General features: G+C 40.0%; 1 protein-coding gene across 7 annotated transcripts in view; it reads left to right on the top strand.

Moving 5' to 3' along the window:
* Positions 1–16,257, top strand: part of HERC2 (HECT and RLD domain containing E3 ubiquitin protein ligase 2) — a 256,284-nt gene that overhangs the window by 211,676 nt on the left and 28,351 nt on the right. For all 7 annotated transcript variants that reach the window (XM_046007414.1, XM_046007415.1, XM_046007419.1 and 4 more), the window contains exons 73-79: positions 224–382; positions 468–586; positions 1,295–1,420; positions 1,881–2,036; positions 2,403–2,518; positions 2,615–2,813; positions 14,949–15,163. In XM_046007414.1, coding sequence (XP_045863370.1) covers positions 224–382; positions 468–586; positions 1,295–1,420; positions 1,881–2,036; positions 2,403–2,518; positions 2,615–2,813; positions 14,949–15,163 — 1,090 coding nt within the window. The remainder of the gene's footprint in view (positions 1–223; positions 383–467; positions 587–1,294; positions 1,421–1,880; positions 2,037–2,402; positions 2,519–2,614; positions 2,814–14,948; positions 15,164–16,257) is intronic.

Here is a 16,257-nt window from a genome sequence, read left to right as displayed (position 1 = left end):
CAGGCACTCCCCTGCTTGCACTTCTTAATCTGTTTGATTTTCAGATAAAATGTTAATGTACAGAGTGTAGTTATGTGACACAGACAGTGGTAGTACCATGGACATCCCTCTAACCACAGCATCTGGGTAGACAAGGCCCACTGGGTCAGATTTGTGTAGGTCTCCTTGTGGGATAGCCCTCATCTTTTTCAACACAGGGACATTTACAGTGCTCATTTCCCAGGCCCTAAAGACCTCCTTTCTGATCGCTGCGTCCTCTCCTGTCCATCCATGGACTTGGTGACATGTCTGTTAGACTTCCGACTCAATCTCACTTCAAATAGAAGCATTGTCCCTCGTCTTGCGGCATCGCTGGCAGCCTGTGCACAGCTGAGTGCCTTAGGTAAATAGCACCTTTATTATCAAGTCTGTTATACTTGATGGGAAAAATGGTCAAGCTTCTGATATTTTCTGTCTGCTCATTTTAGCTGCCAGTCACAGAATGTGGGCCCTCCAAAGACTGAGGAAGCTGCTTACAACTGAATTTGGACAGTCAATCAACATAAACAGGCTACTTGGAGATAATGATGGGGAAGCAAGAGCTTTGGTATGGAACATTAAATTAAAGTTTCTAGATATTTGACCTTTGGGAATAAAATATTGTTTAAATAGTTTAAACTTCTAAGTCACTGAGAAGAGTTGAGAAATTCTACATAGGAATAAGGCCACCTTTGTCCCTTCTAGACTCCTTTATGTTGTTGCATATACTCAGTGCAGATTGGCTTATGATTTTTAGAAACAGATGTGTCAATGGCTGTGAGCATAGGATTGTGTCTGTTAGACTTTGCAACAAGTCTGGCTCACAGCATCCCTTTGTTTTTGCTGTATGAGGTAGTTACTGTTAAAGGGTGCTTGATCTTAACCATCTTAGGAGATGGGGCTTTATAGGCCAGAAGGGGACTGTTTCCCTGCAAGTGGCTCACAGCATCCCTTTGTTTTTGCTGTATGAGGTAGTTACTGTTAAAGGGTGCTTGATCTTAACCATCTTAGGAGATGGGGCTTTATAGGCCAGAAGGGGACTGTTTCCCTGCAAGTGGCTATACTGAAATCAAGACCAAGCATTCTGAGGTGATTTTTCAAGCTCTTGTTTTTAATTTTAGTGTTCATCAAACCTATTTGAAAAATATCAATACACATTTTTTTTTTAGGGAAAATAGTACCAACATAACAAAATATTGGACACACATAGAAACAAAATGCTTATTACCTCCCCTACATTTTGGATTACTAGCATATAATTTTGTTGTTTTCGTAGAGTTTTACAGGTAGTGCTCTTGCTGCTTTGGTAAAAGGCCTTCCAGAAGCTTTGCAAAGGCAGTTTGAATATGAAGATCCTATTGTAAGAGGTGGCAAGCAGCTGCTCCACAGCCCATTCTTTAAGGTAATGCTTGACTTGTTTTAAAGTGATAAGGAGAGCCACCGAGAGTGGTCATGTGTAGTACATTGCATTTTAGGCCTCCTTGAGGACAGGTGTAGGTATTGCTGAAGTTGGGTATGAAAAATGTCCAGAAATGACTATGTAACCTAAGCCCTTAATACTTTAACCAAGTATTAGTATACTTTGAGATGCTTGACTTAGGCAGCAAGTATTGCAGCAGTTGTCAGATCTGAGCTCCTATGTGTCAGGTGCATCACAAGAGCTGGGTAGGAATAATCCATGTCACTGGTGATGGTGAAATATTTGGTTGGTACATAGCAGTCAGCCTGGAATAAGGAGCTCCTGAATGAGGACTCACAGAAATCCTATAATGATGTCTGTCTTTACTATGCAGTATTGGTGAAATAAGAGTGTTAGCTACATTTTTTAGCTTTCTTGTGTTATTAATTTTTGTTGGCTTAAGGTACTGGTAGCTCTTGCTTGTGACCTGGAACTAGACACTCTCCCCTGCTGCGCTGAGACACACAAGTGGGCTTGGTTCCGAAGGTACTGCATGGCCTCCCGTGTTGCTGTGGCCCTGGACAAAAGAACACCATTGCCACGTCTTTTTCTTGATGAGGTATTGCATGTTATTTTGAAATCACTTCTGGAATGTAAAAACATGTTCCTTTTTCAGCTGGGGTATAAAAAGATGGCAATATTTATGAGACACAGGTGAAAATGAATCAACAGTCACTGTGAATTTCAGTTAAAGTTTATTTTTAGTTAATTAAAGATATAATGGCATTATAAAGATATAATAGGTATGTTCAAATATCTTAGACTTGATATAATCTTATTGGTTTTGCTTATTAACTATAAAATCACAATTTTGATGTTGATACTCTCTCAGATGGTTGGATGGAGATTACTTCTGTGTTCTTAATATTATTTGTTTTATTTTTGAGAGATAAGTGTTTGATAATGTCATAATAATATTGTCTAGGTGGCTAAGAAAATTCGTGAGTTAATGGCAGACAGCGAACACATGGATGTTCTCCATGAGAGCCACGACATTTTTAAAAGAGAGCAAGATGAACAACTTGTGCAGTGGATGAACAGGTTATTAAATCAGAACCAAGAATAATATGTACTGGAGAAAGGTGTTTTATGTGCAGTTCTTTCCCATGTCAGTTGTTCACTTAATGTTTGTTGTAGGCGACCAGATGACTGGACTCTTTCTGCTGGTGGCAGTGGAACAATTTATGGATGGGGGCATAATCATAGGGGACAGCTTGGGGGCATCGAAGGTGCAAAAGTTAAAGTTCCCACTCCATGTGAAGCCCTTGCAACTCTCAGACCTGTGCAGTTAATTGGAGGAGAACAGACTCTCTTTGCAGTGACAGCCGATGGGAAGGTAAGGGTACATTTTCTGTGTCATACTGATGTTAAAACTAAGAGACAGCTATGGCTAGAGTGCAATGTTGGGTCCACAGTATTTGTAAGGATTCTATATTGAAACATTATCTCAAGGTTAATAGTACTTATGTTGTGCTGGACGTGGTTATTATTCTAAATATTTCTGTATGTGTTTTATATGTGTGTTTTATAAATCTGTTTTATTTATTTATTTATTTTTAATTAATTAATTTTTTTTTCAGCGTAACAGTATTCATTCTTTTTGCACAATATCCAGTGCTCCATGCAATACGTGCCCTCCCTATTACCCACCACCTGGTTCCCCCAACCTCCCACCCCCGCCCCTTCAAAACCCTCAGGTCATTTTTAAGAGTCCATAGTCTCTTATGGTTTGTCTCCCCTTCCAATTTTTCTTTTTTTTATAAACATATAATGTATTTTTATCCCCAGGGGTACAGGTCTGTGAATCGCCAGGTTTACACACTTCACAGCACTCAGGATAGCACATACCCTCCCCAATGTCCACCCCACCTCCCCCCAGCAACCCCCAGTTTGTTTTGTGAGATTAAGAGTCATTTATGGTTTGTCTCCCTCCCAATCCCATCTTCTTTCATTTATTCTTCTCCTATCCCCCTATCCCCCCATGTTGCATCTCCATGTCCTCATATCAGGGAGATCATATGATAGTTGTCTTTCTCCAATTAACTTATTTCACTGAGCATGATACCCTCTAGTTCCATCCACGTCGTCACAAATGGCAAGATCTCATTTCTTTCGATGGCTGCATAGTATTCCATTGTGTATATATACCACATCATCTTTATCCATTCATCTGTTGATGGACATCTAGGTTCTTTCCATAGTTTGGCTATTGTAGACATTGCTGCTGTAAACATTCGGGTACACGTGCCCCTTCGGATCACTGCGTTTGTATCTTTAGGGTAAATACCCAGTAGTGCAATTGCTGGGTCATAGGGTAGTTCTATTTTCAACATTTTGAGGAACCTCCATGCTGTTTTCCAGAGTGGTTGCACCAGCTTGCATTCCCACCAACAGTGTAGGAGGGTTCCCCTTTCTCCGCATCCTCGCCAGCATCTGTCATTTCCTGACTTGTTCATTTTAGCCATTCTGACTGGTGTGAGGTGGTATGTCATTGTGGTTTTGAGTTGTATTTCCCTGATGCCGAGTGACGTGGAGCACTTTTTCATGTGTCTGTTGGCCATCTGGATGTCTTCTTTGCAGAAATGTCTGTTCATGTCCTCTGCCCATTTCTTGATTGGATTGTTTGTTCTTTGGGTGTTGAGTTTGCTAAGTTCCTTATAGATTTTGGATACTAGCCCTTTATCTGATATGTCGTTTGCAAATATCTTCTCCCATTCTGTCAGTTGTCCTTTGGTTTAGTTAACTGTTTCCTTTGTTGTGCAAAAGCTTTTGATCTTGATGAAATCCCAATAGTTCATCTTTGCCCTTGCTTCCCTTGCCTTTGCCGATGTTCCTAGGAAGATGTTGCTGCGGCTGAGGTCAAAGAGGTTGCTGCCTGCGTTCTCCTCAAGGATTTTGATGGATTCCTTTCTCACATTGAGTTCCTTCATCCATTTTGAGTCTATTTTCGTGTGTGGTGTAAGGAAGTGGTCCAATTTCATTTTTCTGCATGTGGCTGTCCAATTTTCCCAACACCATTTGTTGAAGAGGCTGTCTTTTTTCCATTGGATATTCTTTCCTGCTTTGTCGAAGATTAGTTGACCATAGAGTTGAGCGTCGATTTCTGGGCTCTCTATTCTGTTCCATTGATCTATGTGTCTGTTTTTGTGCCAGTACCATGCTGTCTTGATGATGACAGCTTTGTAATAGAGCTTGAAGTCCGGAATTGTGATGCCACCAACTTTGGCTTTCTTTTTCAATATTCCTTCAGCTATTCGAGGTCTTTTCTGGTTCCATATAAATTTTAGGATTATTTCTTCCATTGCTTGGAAATAAATGGATGGTATTTTGATAGGGATTACATTAAATGTGTAGATTGCTTTAGGTAACATAGACATTTTCACAATATTTATTCTTCCAATCCAGGAGCATGGAACATTTTTTCATTTCTTTGTCTCTTCCTCAATTTCTTTCATGAGTACTTTATAATTTTCTGCATATAGATTCTTAGCCTCTTTGGTTAAGTTTATTCCTAGGTATCTTATAGTTTTGGGTGCAATTGTAAATGGGATTGACTCCTTAATTTCTCTTTCTTCTGTCTTGTTGTTGGTGTACAGAAATGCAACTGATTTCTGTGCATTGATTTTATATCCTGACACATTACTGAATTCCTGTACAAGTTCTAGCAGTTTTGGAGTGGAGTCTTTTGGGTTTTCCACATATAGTATCATATCATCTGTGAAGAGTGATAGTTTGACTTCTTTGCCGAATTGGATGCCTTTAATTTCTTTTTGTTGTCTGATTGCTGAGGCTAGGACTTCTAGTACTATGTTGAATAGCAGTGGTGATAATGGAAATCCCCGCCGTGTTCCTGACCTTAGCGGAAAAGCTTTCAGTTTTTCTCCATTGAGAATGATATTTGTGGTGGGTTTTTCATAGATGGCTTTGGTAATATTGAGGTATGTGCCCTCTATCCCTACACTTTGAAGAGTTTTGATCAGGAAGGGATGCTGTACTTTGTCAAATGCTTTTTCAGCATCTATGGAGAGTATCATATGGTTCTTGTTCTTTCTTTTATTCATGTGTTCTATCACATTGATTGATTTGCGGATGTTGAACCAACCTTGCAGGCCTGGAATAAATCCCACTTGATCATGGTGAATAATCCTTTTAATGTACTGTTGAATCCTATTGGCTAGTATTTTGGCGAGAATTTTTGAGTCTGTGTTCATCAAGGATATTGGTCTGTAGTTCTCTTTTTTGGTGGGATCCTTGTCTGGTTTTGGGATCAAGGTGATGCTGGCCTCATAAAATGAGTTTGGAAGTTTTCCTTCCGTTTCTATTTTTTGGAACAGTTTCAGGAGAATAGGAATTAGTTCTTCTTTAAATGTTTGGTAGAATTCCCACTAGGAAGCCGTCTGGCCCTAGGCTTTTGTTTGTTTGGAGATTTTTTTTTTTTTTTAAAGATTTTGTTTATTTATTTGATAGAGATCACAAGTAGATAGAGAGGCAGGCAGAGAGAGAGAGAGAGAGGGAAGCAGGTTCCCTGCCGAGCAGAGAGCCCGATGCGGGACTCGATCCCAGAACCCTGAGATCATGACCTGAGCCGAAGGCAGCGGCTTAACCCACTGAGCCACCCAGGCGCCCCTGTTTGGAGATTTTTGATGACTGTTTCAATCTCCTTACTGGTTATGGGCCTGTTCAGGTTTTCTATTTCTTCCTGGTTCAGTTGTGGTAGTTTATATGTCTCTAGGAATGCATCCATTTCTTCCAGATTGTCCAATTTGTTGGCGTAGAGTTGCTCATAGTATGTTCTTATAATTGTCTGTATTTCTTTGGTGTTAGTTGTGATCTCTCCTCTTTCATTCATGATTTTATTGATTTGGGTCCTTTCTCTTTTCTTTTTGATGAGTCTGGCCAGGGGTTTATCAATCCTATTGATTCTTTCAAAGAACCAGCTCCTAGTTTCATTGATTTTTTCTATTGTTTTTTTGGTTTCTATTTCATTGATTTCTGCTCTGATCTTTATGATTTCTCTTCTCCTGCTGGGTTTAGGGTTTCCTTCTTGTTCTTTCTCCAGCTCCTTTACGCGTAGGGTTAGGTTGTGTACTTGAGACCTTTCTTGTTTCTTGAGAAAGGCTTGTACCGCTATATATTTTCCTCTCAGGACTGCCTTTGCTGTGTCCCACAGATTTTGAACTGTTGTGTTTTCATTCTCATTTGTTTCCATGAATTTTTTCAATTCTTTAATTTCCTGGTTGACCCATTCATTCTTTAGAAGGATGCTGTTTAGTCTCCATGTCTTTGGGTTCTTTCCAGCTTTCCTCTTGTGATTGAGTTCTAGCTTCAGAGCTTTGTGGTCTGAAAATATGCAGGGAATAATCCTAATCTTTTGAAACCGGTTGAGACCTGATTTGTGACCCAGGATGTGATCTATTCTGGAGAAGGTTCCATGTGCACTAGAGAAGAATGTGTATTCTGTTGCTTTGGGATGAAATGTTCTGAATATATCTGTGATGTCCATCTGGTCCAGTGTGTCATTTAAGGCCTTTATTTCCTTGTTGATCTTTTGCTTGGATGATCTGTCCATTTCAGTGAGGGGAGTGTCAAATTTCTCTACTTTATTGTATTATTATCGATGTGTTTCTTTGATTTTGTTCTTAATTGGTTGATATAGTTGGCTGCTCCCACGTTAGGGGCATAGATATTTAAAATTGTTAGATCTTCTTGTTGGACAGACCCTTTGAGTAGGAATTTAGTGTCCTTCCTCATCTCTTATTATAGTCTTTGGCTTAAAATCTAATTGATCTGATATAAGGATTGCCACCCCAGCTTTCTTCTGATGCCCATTTGCATGGTAAATTGTTTTCCACACCCTCACTTTAAATCTGGAGGTGTCTTCGCTTCTAAAATGAGTTTCTTGTAGGCAACATATAGATGGGTTTTGTTTTTTTATGCATTCTGATACCCTGTGTCTTTTGATTGGGGCATTTAGCCCATTAACATTCAGGGTAACTATTGAGAGATATGAATTTAGTGCCATTATTAGCCTGTAAGGTGACTGTTACTGTATATTGTCTCTGTACCTTCCTGATATACTCCTTTTAGGCTCTCTCTTTGCTTAGAGGACCCCTTTCAGTATTCCCTGTAGAGCTGGTTTGGTGTTTGCAAATTCTTTCAGTTTTTGTTTGTCCTGGAAGCTTTTGATCTCTCCTTCTATTTTCAATGATAGCCTAGCTGGATAGAGTATTCTTGGCTGCATGTTTTTCTCGTTTAGTGCTCTGAATATATCATGCCAGCTCTTTCTGGCCTGCCAGGTCTCTGTGGATAAGTCTGCTGCCAATCTAATATTTTTACATTGTATGTTACGGACTTCTTTTCCCGGGCTGCTTTCAGGATTTTCTCTTTTCACTAAGACTTGTAAATTTTACTATTAGGTGACAGGGTGTGGACCAATTCTTATTGACTTTGAGGGGGGTTTTCTGCACCTCCTGGATTTTGATGCTTGTTCCCTTTGCCATATTAGGGAAATTCTCTCCAATAATTCTCTCCAATAGACCTTCTGCTCCCCTCTCTCTTTCTTCTTCTTCTGGAATTCCAATTATTCTAATGTGGTTTCGTCTTATGGTCTACTTATCTCTCGAATTCTCCCCTCGTGATCCAGTAGCTGTTTGTCCCTCTTTTGCTCAGCTTCTTTATTCTCTGTCATTTGGTCTTCTATATCACTAGTTCTTTCTTCTGCCTCATTTATCCTAGCAGTGAGAGCCTCCATTTTTGATTGCACCTCATTAATAGCTTTTCTGATTTCAACTTGGTTAGATTTTAGTTCTTTAATTTCTCCAGATAGGGCTTTTATGTCTCCAGAGAGGGTTTCTCTAATATCTTCCATGCCTTTTCAAGCCCAGTAGAACCGTCAGAATTGTCATTCTGAACTCTTGATCTGACATATTACCAATGTCTGTGTTGATTAGGTCCCTAGCCTTCGGTACTGCCTCTTGTTCTTTTGTTTGTGGTCATTTTTTCCGCCTTGTCATTTTGTCCAGATAAGGGGATATGAAGAATCAAATAAAATACTAAAAGGGTGGCAAAGACCCCAGAAACATGCGCTGTATCCAAATCAGAAGAGACCCAAATTGTGGGGGGAGAAAGGGGATAAAAAGAGGTTCAGAAAAAAAAAGAAAAAAATTTAAAAAATAAAACAAATAAAGAAAAAATATAAAAAAGAAAGAAAATATATATATATATTTAGATAAACTAGTCAAAAAACATAAAAAAAGAAAAGGGTAAAAGTTTTAAAAAAATTTAGCAGAAGAAGAAAAAGAAAAAAAAATTGAAAAAAGAAAAAAAAATGAATTAACCGCAAGACTAAAGAATTATGGGGAGAGGGGCGCCTGGGTGGCTCAGTGGGTTAAGCCGCTGCCTTCAGCTCAGGTCATGATCTCAGGGTCATGGGATCGAGTCCCACATCGGGCTCTCTGCTTAGCGGAGAGCCTGCTTCCCTTCCTCTCTCTCTCTGCCTGCCTCTCTTGTGATTTCTCTCTGTCAAATAAATAAATAAAATCTTTAAAAAAAAAAAAAAAGAATTACGGGGAGAAAGCCATGAGTTCCGTGTTTTGTTTTCTCCTCCTCTGGAATTCCGCTGCTATCTTAGGAATTGAACCTGCTTTCCTTGATAGATGAACTTCGTCCTGGCTGGATATTTTGTTGATCTTCTGGGGGAGGGGCCTGTTGTAGTGACTCTCAAGTGTCTTTGCCCAAGGCGGAATTTCACCGCCCTTACCAGGGGCCGGACTAAGTAATCCACTCGGGTTCGCTTTTGTGAGCTTCTGTTCCGTGAACGCTTTCCGTAGAGTTCTGGAGGACGGGAATGAAAATGGCAGCCTTCTAGTCTCCGGCCGGAGGAGCCGAGAGCCCGGGGTCCACTCCTCAGTGCACCCCCAGAGGACAGCACCCAATCACTCCCGTATCCCCAGCCTCTAGCCACGCTCCGAGCTCACCCAGCCCGCGATCAGTTCAAGGCAACCCGGAGCTGAGAGTTCAGTCCTCGGCTCTGTCTCTGTAGCTGGCTTCTCTCTTCTAATACCTGCGAGCTCTGCGACATTTCGACACCCCTGATCCTTCTGTGACCCTGCGGGACCTGGGGCCACACTGACCCCGCATGGGGTCACCCCGGTTTAGCCTCTGGAGCAATGTCCCTCAGTGGAACAGACTTTTAGAAGTCCTGATTTTGTGCTGGGTTGCTCTGCCGCTTGCTGGGAGCCGGCCCCTCCCCCGCAGTCTATCTTCCCGTCGTTTTAGATTCAGTTCTCTGCCAGTCCTACCTTTCAGAAAGTGGTTGATTTTCTGTTTCTAGAATTGCTGTTCTTCTTTTCGATCTCCCGTTGGATTTGTAGGTGTTTGCAATGTTTCGATAAGCTATTGAGCCGATCTCCTGCTACCTGATGTAGTCTCAGCCTGCTACTTCTCCACCATCTTGACTCCTCCCCTATAAATGTGTTTTATAACTTTATAGTTTTTGAAATACAGGCTACATAAAAAAGTGTACTATTTGCATATCAGTAATACCTTAGAGTATTCATTTTTTGTTTGCTATTGTAATGCTCTTTTAAAAAAATTAATTGCTTTTAGTATGATGAAATGGTTGATATTTATATATTGGCTTTATATCTGGTGACTTTACTCTTTTCTTTCCTTTGTGTATTTCTTTTTTTTTTTTTAAAGATTTTATTTATTTGATGAGAGAGAGATAGATATCACAAGAAGGCAGAGAGGCAGGCAGAGAAAGAGGGGGAAGCAGGCTTCCTGCTGAGCAGAGAGCCCGATGTGGGACTCGATCCCAGAACCCTGAGACCATGACCTGAGCCGAAGGCAGAGGCTTTAGCCCACTGAGCCACCCAGGCGCCCTCCTTTGTGTATTTCTTGTATCTTTTTTAAAGTCATCTGTAAATGGATTTTGTTCCTTTGGTGTGGAGGAAAGGAAGCTCATTGCTCTGGATAGGAGTTATGGTATAATATTGAGCAGGGGTGGTGGTCGTGGGCTTGTTCTTGTCTTAATCCAGGCAGCAAAGCAAACACTGAATATTCCACCCACTTCCTGTGAGGTTTTGGTAGGTGGTCTTTATGAGATTGAGAACATTTCTTTTTCCTTCTGCATTTAAAAAACTATTTATATTTGTTTTCTCTTTTAGTGGATTAATAGTGAATTGAATTAATTGGTTTTCTTTTTTTTTTAAGATTTTATTTATTTATTTGACAGAGAGAGACGCAGGGGGAGGGGGGGAGGGAGAAGCAGGCTTCCTGCTGAGCAGGGAGCCTGATGCGGGGCTCAATCCTAGCATCCTGGGATCATGACCTGAGCTGAAGGTAGATGGTTAACAGTTGAGCCACCCAGGCGCCACATTAATTGGTTTTCTTATATTAAACACTCTTCCATTCTTTGGGGAAACCCAACTTGGTCAAGATAGGTTTAACTTTTTTGGGATTTGTGGATATTTTGGGATTTTTGGGAGCTCCAAGATCATGAGTGTGGTCATTATAATGTTCCTGTCTTAAACACTTCTTGTCTGGTTCTGATACTCTATTATGTGTTTAACTTACAACAATTAATTTAAATACACATTTATTATCTTGTAGTTTCTCTGGGTCAGGACTCTGGAGGTGGTTTAGCTCGGTTCTCCCTCCCAGGATCTCTCAGCAGGCTGCAGTTGCCTCAAGGCTGTACTGAGGATTTGGTTCCTCATGAGCTGTTGGTTGAGGCTGCCCTCAGTTCTTTGCCACCTCACACTTGGCCACTGGCTTCATCAGAGCAAGGAAGGGGGATGGGGCAAGAGAGCGTGATAACGAGACCAAGTCACAGTCTGTGTGACCTATCCAAAAGTGATAGTCCATCCCTGTTGCCATAGTCTGTCCATTAGAATTGAGTCACTAGGTGTAGCCCATGTTCAGGGAGAAGGGATTACCACAGGGAGGAAATCAGGGACCCTTGGGAACCACATCAGAAGCTGCCTGCCAAGAGTATCAAGATTGTGCTGGTCTCATTAAAAAGGGTTGAAGTATATCCTTCTTCTTCTCTTCTCTGGAAAATTCTTTGTTTTTTAGTTGTTTCCTGGTTATTTTAACATGTATATGTAAAATCTGAAGTGAATTAGTATTTCTATCCTCCTTCCAAATAATATAAGTACTGATCTTTTTTGTTATCCTGTGTTTTGGTGCAAACCCTTTAGGAAATGATAGGTATTATTATTTTAGTTGTTGTTATATATAGACCTAAGTGTTTTTTTTCCCCAGATTTACCCAATGTTGTACAAATCTTTGTCTCATTGTTTCTTATGTCTCAGACCTTACATCTTTTAATCATTTTTCTTCTACTTTAAGCATGTATTTTTAATTTTTAGTGAGATTCTCTTGTTGGTTAATCCTCGGATTTTTTTTCTTTACCCGAATATGTATTTTGTTCTTTTTCTAAATAAGGATTGCAGACATTTTCTGGAAAGATCATGGTAGTATTTTTGGCTACATGGGTCATATGGTCTCTGTTGAAACTATGAAAACAGGCTATGAACAGTTGTAAGTGAATGTATGTGGCTGTGTTCCTATAAAACTTTATTTATGAAAGTAGATGGTAGGGCCTGATTTGGCTCATGGGCCATAATTTGCCAACCCCTGTTCTAGAGTATAAAATTTTCAGTTGACTTACTTTCAGTCAGCCTGTTAAAAGCTTAATTTTTCTGGTTTTTGGCCTTCATTGTTGCTAACGAGATGTCAACAGTCAGACTGATTTTTACCCAAATGAGTTCTTAATTTCATTCCCTGTTTTAGTCCTTGGGGTTTCCTTACTCTTGTGTCAGTACAGCAATGCATTTGAAACAGTATGAAACAACATTAAAGTTTTTATAGGAGGGATGTTTGATAAGCATTTGAAAAAGGCAGTTGGATTTTTTAAAATTTTTTTTGAAATTTTTTATAAACATATACTGTATTTTTATCCCCAGGGGTACAGGTCTGTGAATCGCCAGGTTTACACACTTCACAGCACTTACCATAGCACATACCCTCCCCAATGTCCATAACCCCACCCTCCTCTCCTGACCCCCCCCCCCCAGCAACCCTCAGTGAGATTAAGAGTCACTTATGGTTTGTCTCCCTCCCACTCCCATCTTGTTTCATTTATTCTTTTCCTACCTCCCAAACCCCCCATTTTGCATCTCCACTTCCTCATATCAGGGAGATCATATGATAGTCGTCTTTCTCCGATTGACTTATTTCACTAAGCATGATACCCCCTAGTTCCATCCACGTCGTCACAAATGGCAAGATCTCATTTCTTTTGATGGCTGCATAGTATTCCATTGTGTATATATACCACATCTTCTTTTTTGTTTTTTTTTTTTTAATTTTTTTTTAATTTGTTTATTTACAGCATAACAGTGTTCATTGTTTTGGCATCACACCCAGTGCTCCATGCAGTACGTGCCCTCCCTATTACCCACCACCTGGTTCCTCAACCTCCCACCCCCCCCGCCCTTTCAAAACCCTCTGGTTGTTTTTCAGAGTCCATAGTCTCTCATTGTTCATCTCCCCTTCCGGTTTCCCTCAACTCCCTCTCCTCTCCATCTCCCCATGTCCACCGTGTTCTCTGTTATGCTCCACAAATAAGTGAGACCATATGATACTTGACTCTCTCTGCTTGACTTATTTCACTCAGCATAATTTCTTCCAGTCCCGTCCATGTTGCTACAAAAGTTGGATATTCATCCTTTCTGATGGAGGCATAATACTCCATTGTGTATATGGACCACATCTTCCTTATCCATTCATCCGTTGAAGGGCATCTTGGTTCTTTCCACAGTTTGGCGACCGTAGCCATTGCTGCAATAAACATTGGGGTACAGATGGCCCTTCTTTTCACTACATCTGTATCTTTGGGGTAAATACCCAGCAGTGCAATTGCAGGGTCATAGGGAAGCTCTATTCTTAATTTCTTCAGGAATCTCCACACTGTTCTCCAAAGTGGCTGCACTAACTTGCATTCCCACCAACAGTGTAAGAGGGTTCCCCTTTCTCCACATTCTCTCCAACACACGTTGTTTCCTGTCTTGCTAATTTTGGCCATTCTAACTGGTGTCAGGTGGTATCTCAATGTGGTTTTAATTTGAATCTCCCTGATGGCTAGTGATGATGAACATTTTTTCATGTGTCTGATAGCCATTTGTATGTCTTCGTTGGAGAAGTGTCTGTTCATATCTACTGCCCATTTTTTGATATGATTATCTGTTTTGTGTGTGTTGAGTTTGAGAAGTTCTTTATAGATCCTGGATATCAACCTTTTGTCTGTACTGTCATTTGCAAATATCTTCTCCCATTCCGTGGGTTGCCTTTTTGTTTTGTTGACTGTTTCCTTTGCTGTGCACAAGCATTTGATCTTGATGAAGTCCCAAAAGTTCATTTTTGCTTTTGTTTCCTTGGCCTTTGGAGACATATCTTGAAAGAAGTTGCTGTGGCTGATATCGAAGAGGTTACTGCCTATGTTCTCCTCTAGGATTCTGATGGATTCCTGTCTCACGTTGAGGTCTTTTATCCATTTCGAGTTTATCTTTGTGTACGGTGTAAGAGAATTATACCACATCTTCTTTATCCATTCATCTGTTGATGGACATCTAGTTTCTTTCCACAGTTTGGCTGTTGTGGACATTGCTGCTATAAACATTCGGGTGCACCTGCCCCTTTGGATTACTACGTTTGTATCTTTAGGGTAAATACCCAGTAGTGCAATTGCTGGGTCATAGGGTAGTTCTATTTTCAACTTTTTGAGGAACCTCCACGCTGTTTTCTAGAGTGGTTGCACCAGCTTGCATTCCCACCCACAGTGTAGGTGTGTTCCCCTTTCTCCGCATCCTCGCCAGCATCTGTCATTTCCTGACTTGTTCATTTTAGCCATTCTGACTGGTGTGAGGTTGTATCTCACTGTGGTTTTGATTTGTATTTCCCTGATGGCGAGTGATGTGGAGCACTTTTTCATGTGTCTGTTGGCTATCTGGATGTCTTCTTTGCAGAAATGTCTGTTCTTGTCCTCAACGGCAGTCTGATTTAAAAAAAATTAATGATAAACCTTGTGTGTCCTCAGATAATTACCCACTGAGGGTGAAAGAAAAATAGTGTATTCTATTGTGCGATTTAATACTGTTTTGCTGAAATATTAAATATATTTGAGATGGTCTGTGAGTGTTATTATCAGGGATTTGTTCCAGGGTTAGGATCTTCTTTTCAAAATACATTTTTGTGAATTTGGGATTTCTAATAGTCAAAACTATTTCTTTCATTTTTAGAGTTTTGATAAAGCACAAAAAATGTTAAATATTCCTGTGGTTTTTAATTTTTAATTTTATTTCTGTGTGAGAAAAATGTCTGTGACACTGATTGAGCTTGTTAATTACTATAATATAGGGATAAATTTGGATTAAAATCCTGATATTTATATATTTTTTTTTCTTAGCTTTATGCCACTGGATATGGTGCAGGTGGCAGACTAGGAATTGGAGGGACAGAGTCGGTATCTACCCCAACGTTACTTGAATCTATTCAGCATGTGTTTATTAAGAAAGTAGCTGTGAACTCAGGAGGAAAACACTGTCTTGCCCTCTCTTCAGAAGGAGAAGTTTACTCTTGGGGTGAGGCAGAAGATGGGAAGTTGGGGCATGGCAACAGAAGGTATTATGTGAAAATATCATTTTTGATGTTATGCTTTCCTTTTCTTGTTTTAATTTTTGTGTAATATATTGGCACTTTGTTTTTCAGAACAGCTTTTATAATAATCTACTCAAGTTAAATGTTAATGACTCATTTGGCAGAAATAAGTTCTTTTTCCAATGTGTGGGGTTGCCTACATGACCTTCCTAGTTGGGGGAAAAATCAGTTCTGAATTTCTGATTTTTAAGTACTGAGTACGTTGAGTTTCTCTTTGTCCTTCTCCCCTTCCTCTGATCCTGAGTAATTCACTGAATCACAGTTGGCACTTTGGTACCGTATGTGATACTAAAGCTATAAATACAGAGGAAATGGAATGGGACACACAAATGACAGTATTTTTTAAACAAAGCAAGCAAACAAACCCTCTAGCTTTTAGAAATTAATGGGAACTACCAGCCCAGTTGGAGTAACAAGGACTTTCATTTACAAATAACTTAAAACTCCAGACACCGCAGCCCTAAAGATACTGGATAAGAGGCAGTAAAATTATGTACGGTGATTTGCAGAGGTGGATGCTGACAGTCATGTGTGTATGAGGAGAATAACTGAGAGGCCAAGGGAAAAACGACCCAAAAGGATTAGACGGAATGGTCAACAGAGCTTATAGAGGGCAGATGATAGACCTTGTTCCCAAAACCTCATAATTCCCAGGGCATTGGTTAGAGGATTAAGAATGTGCACAAAAGTGGGGGAAAAAAATTAAACATAGACTGTGTTGCTCTGATCCTGCCAATAAAGCTTAAAAGCAAGACATGAAAAGATTATACTATTTACAAGGAACCATAAGCTCAAGAATATCTTTATGAATACAAACATATCAAGCATTCAGCAAGATAAACTTTACAGTGTTCTACATCCAATCAGAAATTATCAGGCATGTGTGTCTTCAAGAAATAATGTTGGGAAAATTGGGTGTTCAGATGCAAAAGAATGAAATTGGTTCCCTCATGTATATCACTTAGAAAAATTAACTCAAAGTGGAATAAGAACTTAAATGTAAGTGTAAGACCTGAAGCTGTAAAACTTCTAGAAGAAAACAGGGTAAAGCACCTTGA

This window comes from Meles meles, chromosome 6 (genome assembly GCF_922984935.1).
Source record: "Meles meles chromosome 6, mMelMel3.1 paternal haplotype, whole genome shotgun sequence".
Classification (NCBI taxonomy): domain Eukaryota; kingdom Metazoa; phylum Chordata; class Mammalia; order Carnivora; family Mustelidae; genus Meles; species Meles meles.
This window is presented reverse-complemented; position numbering and strand designations above follow the sequence as displayed.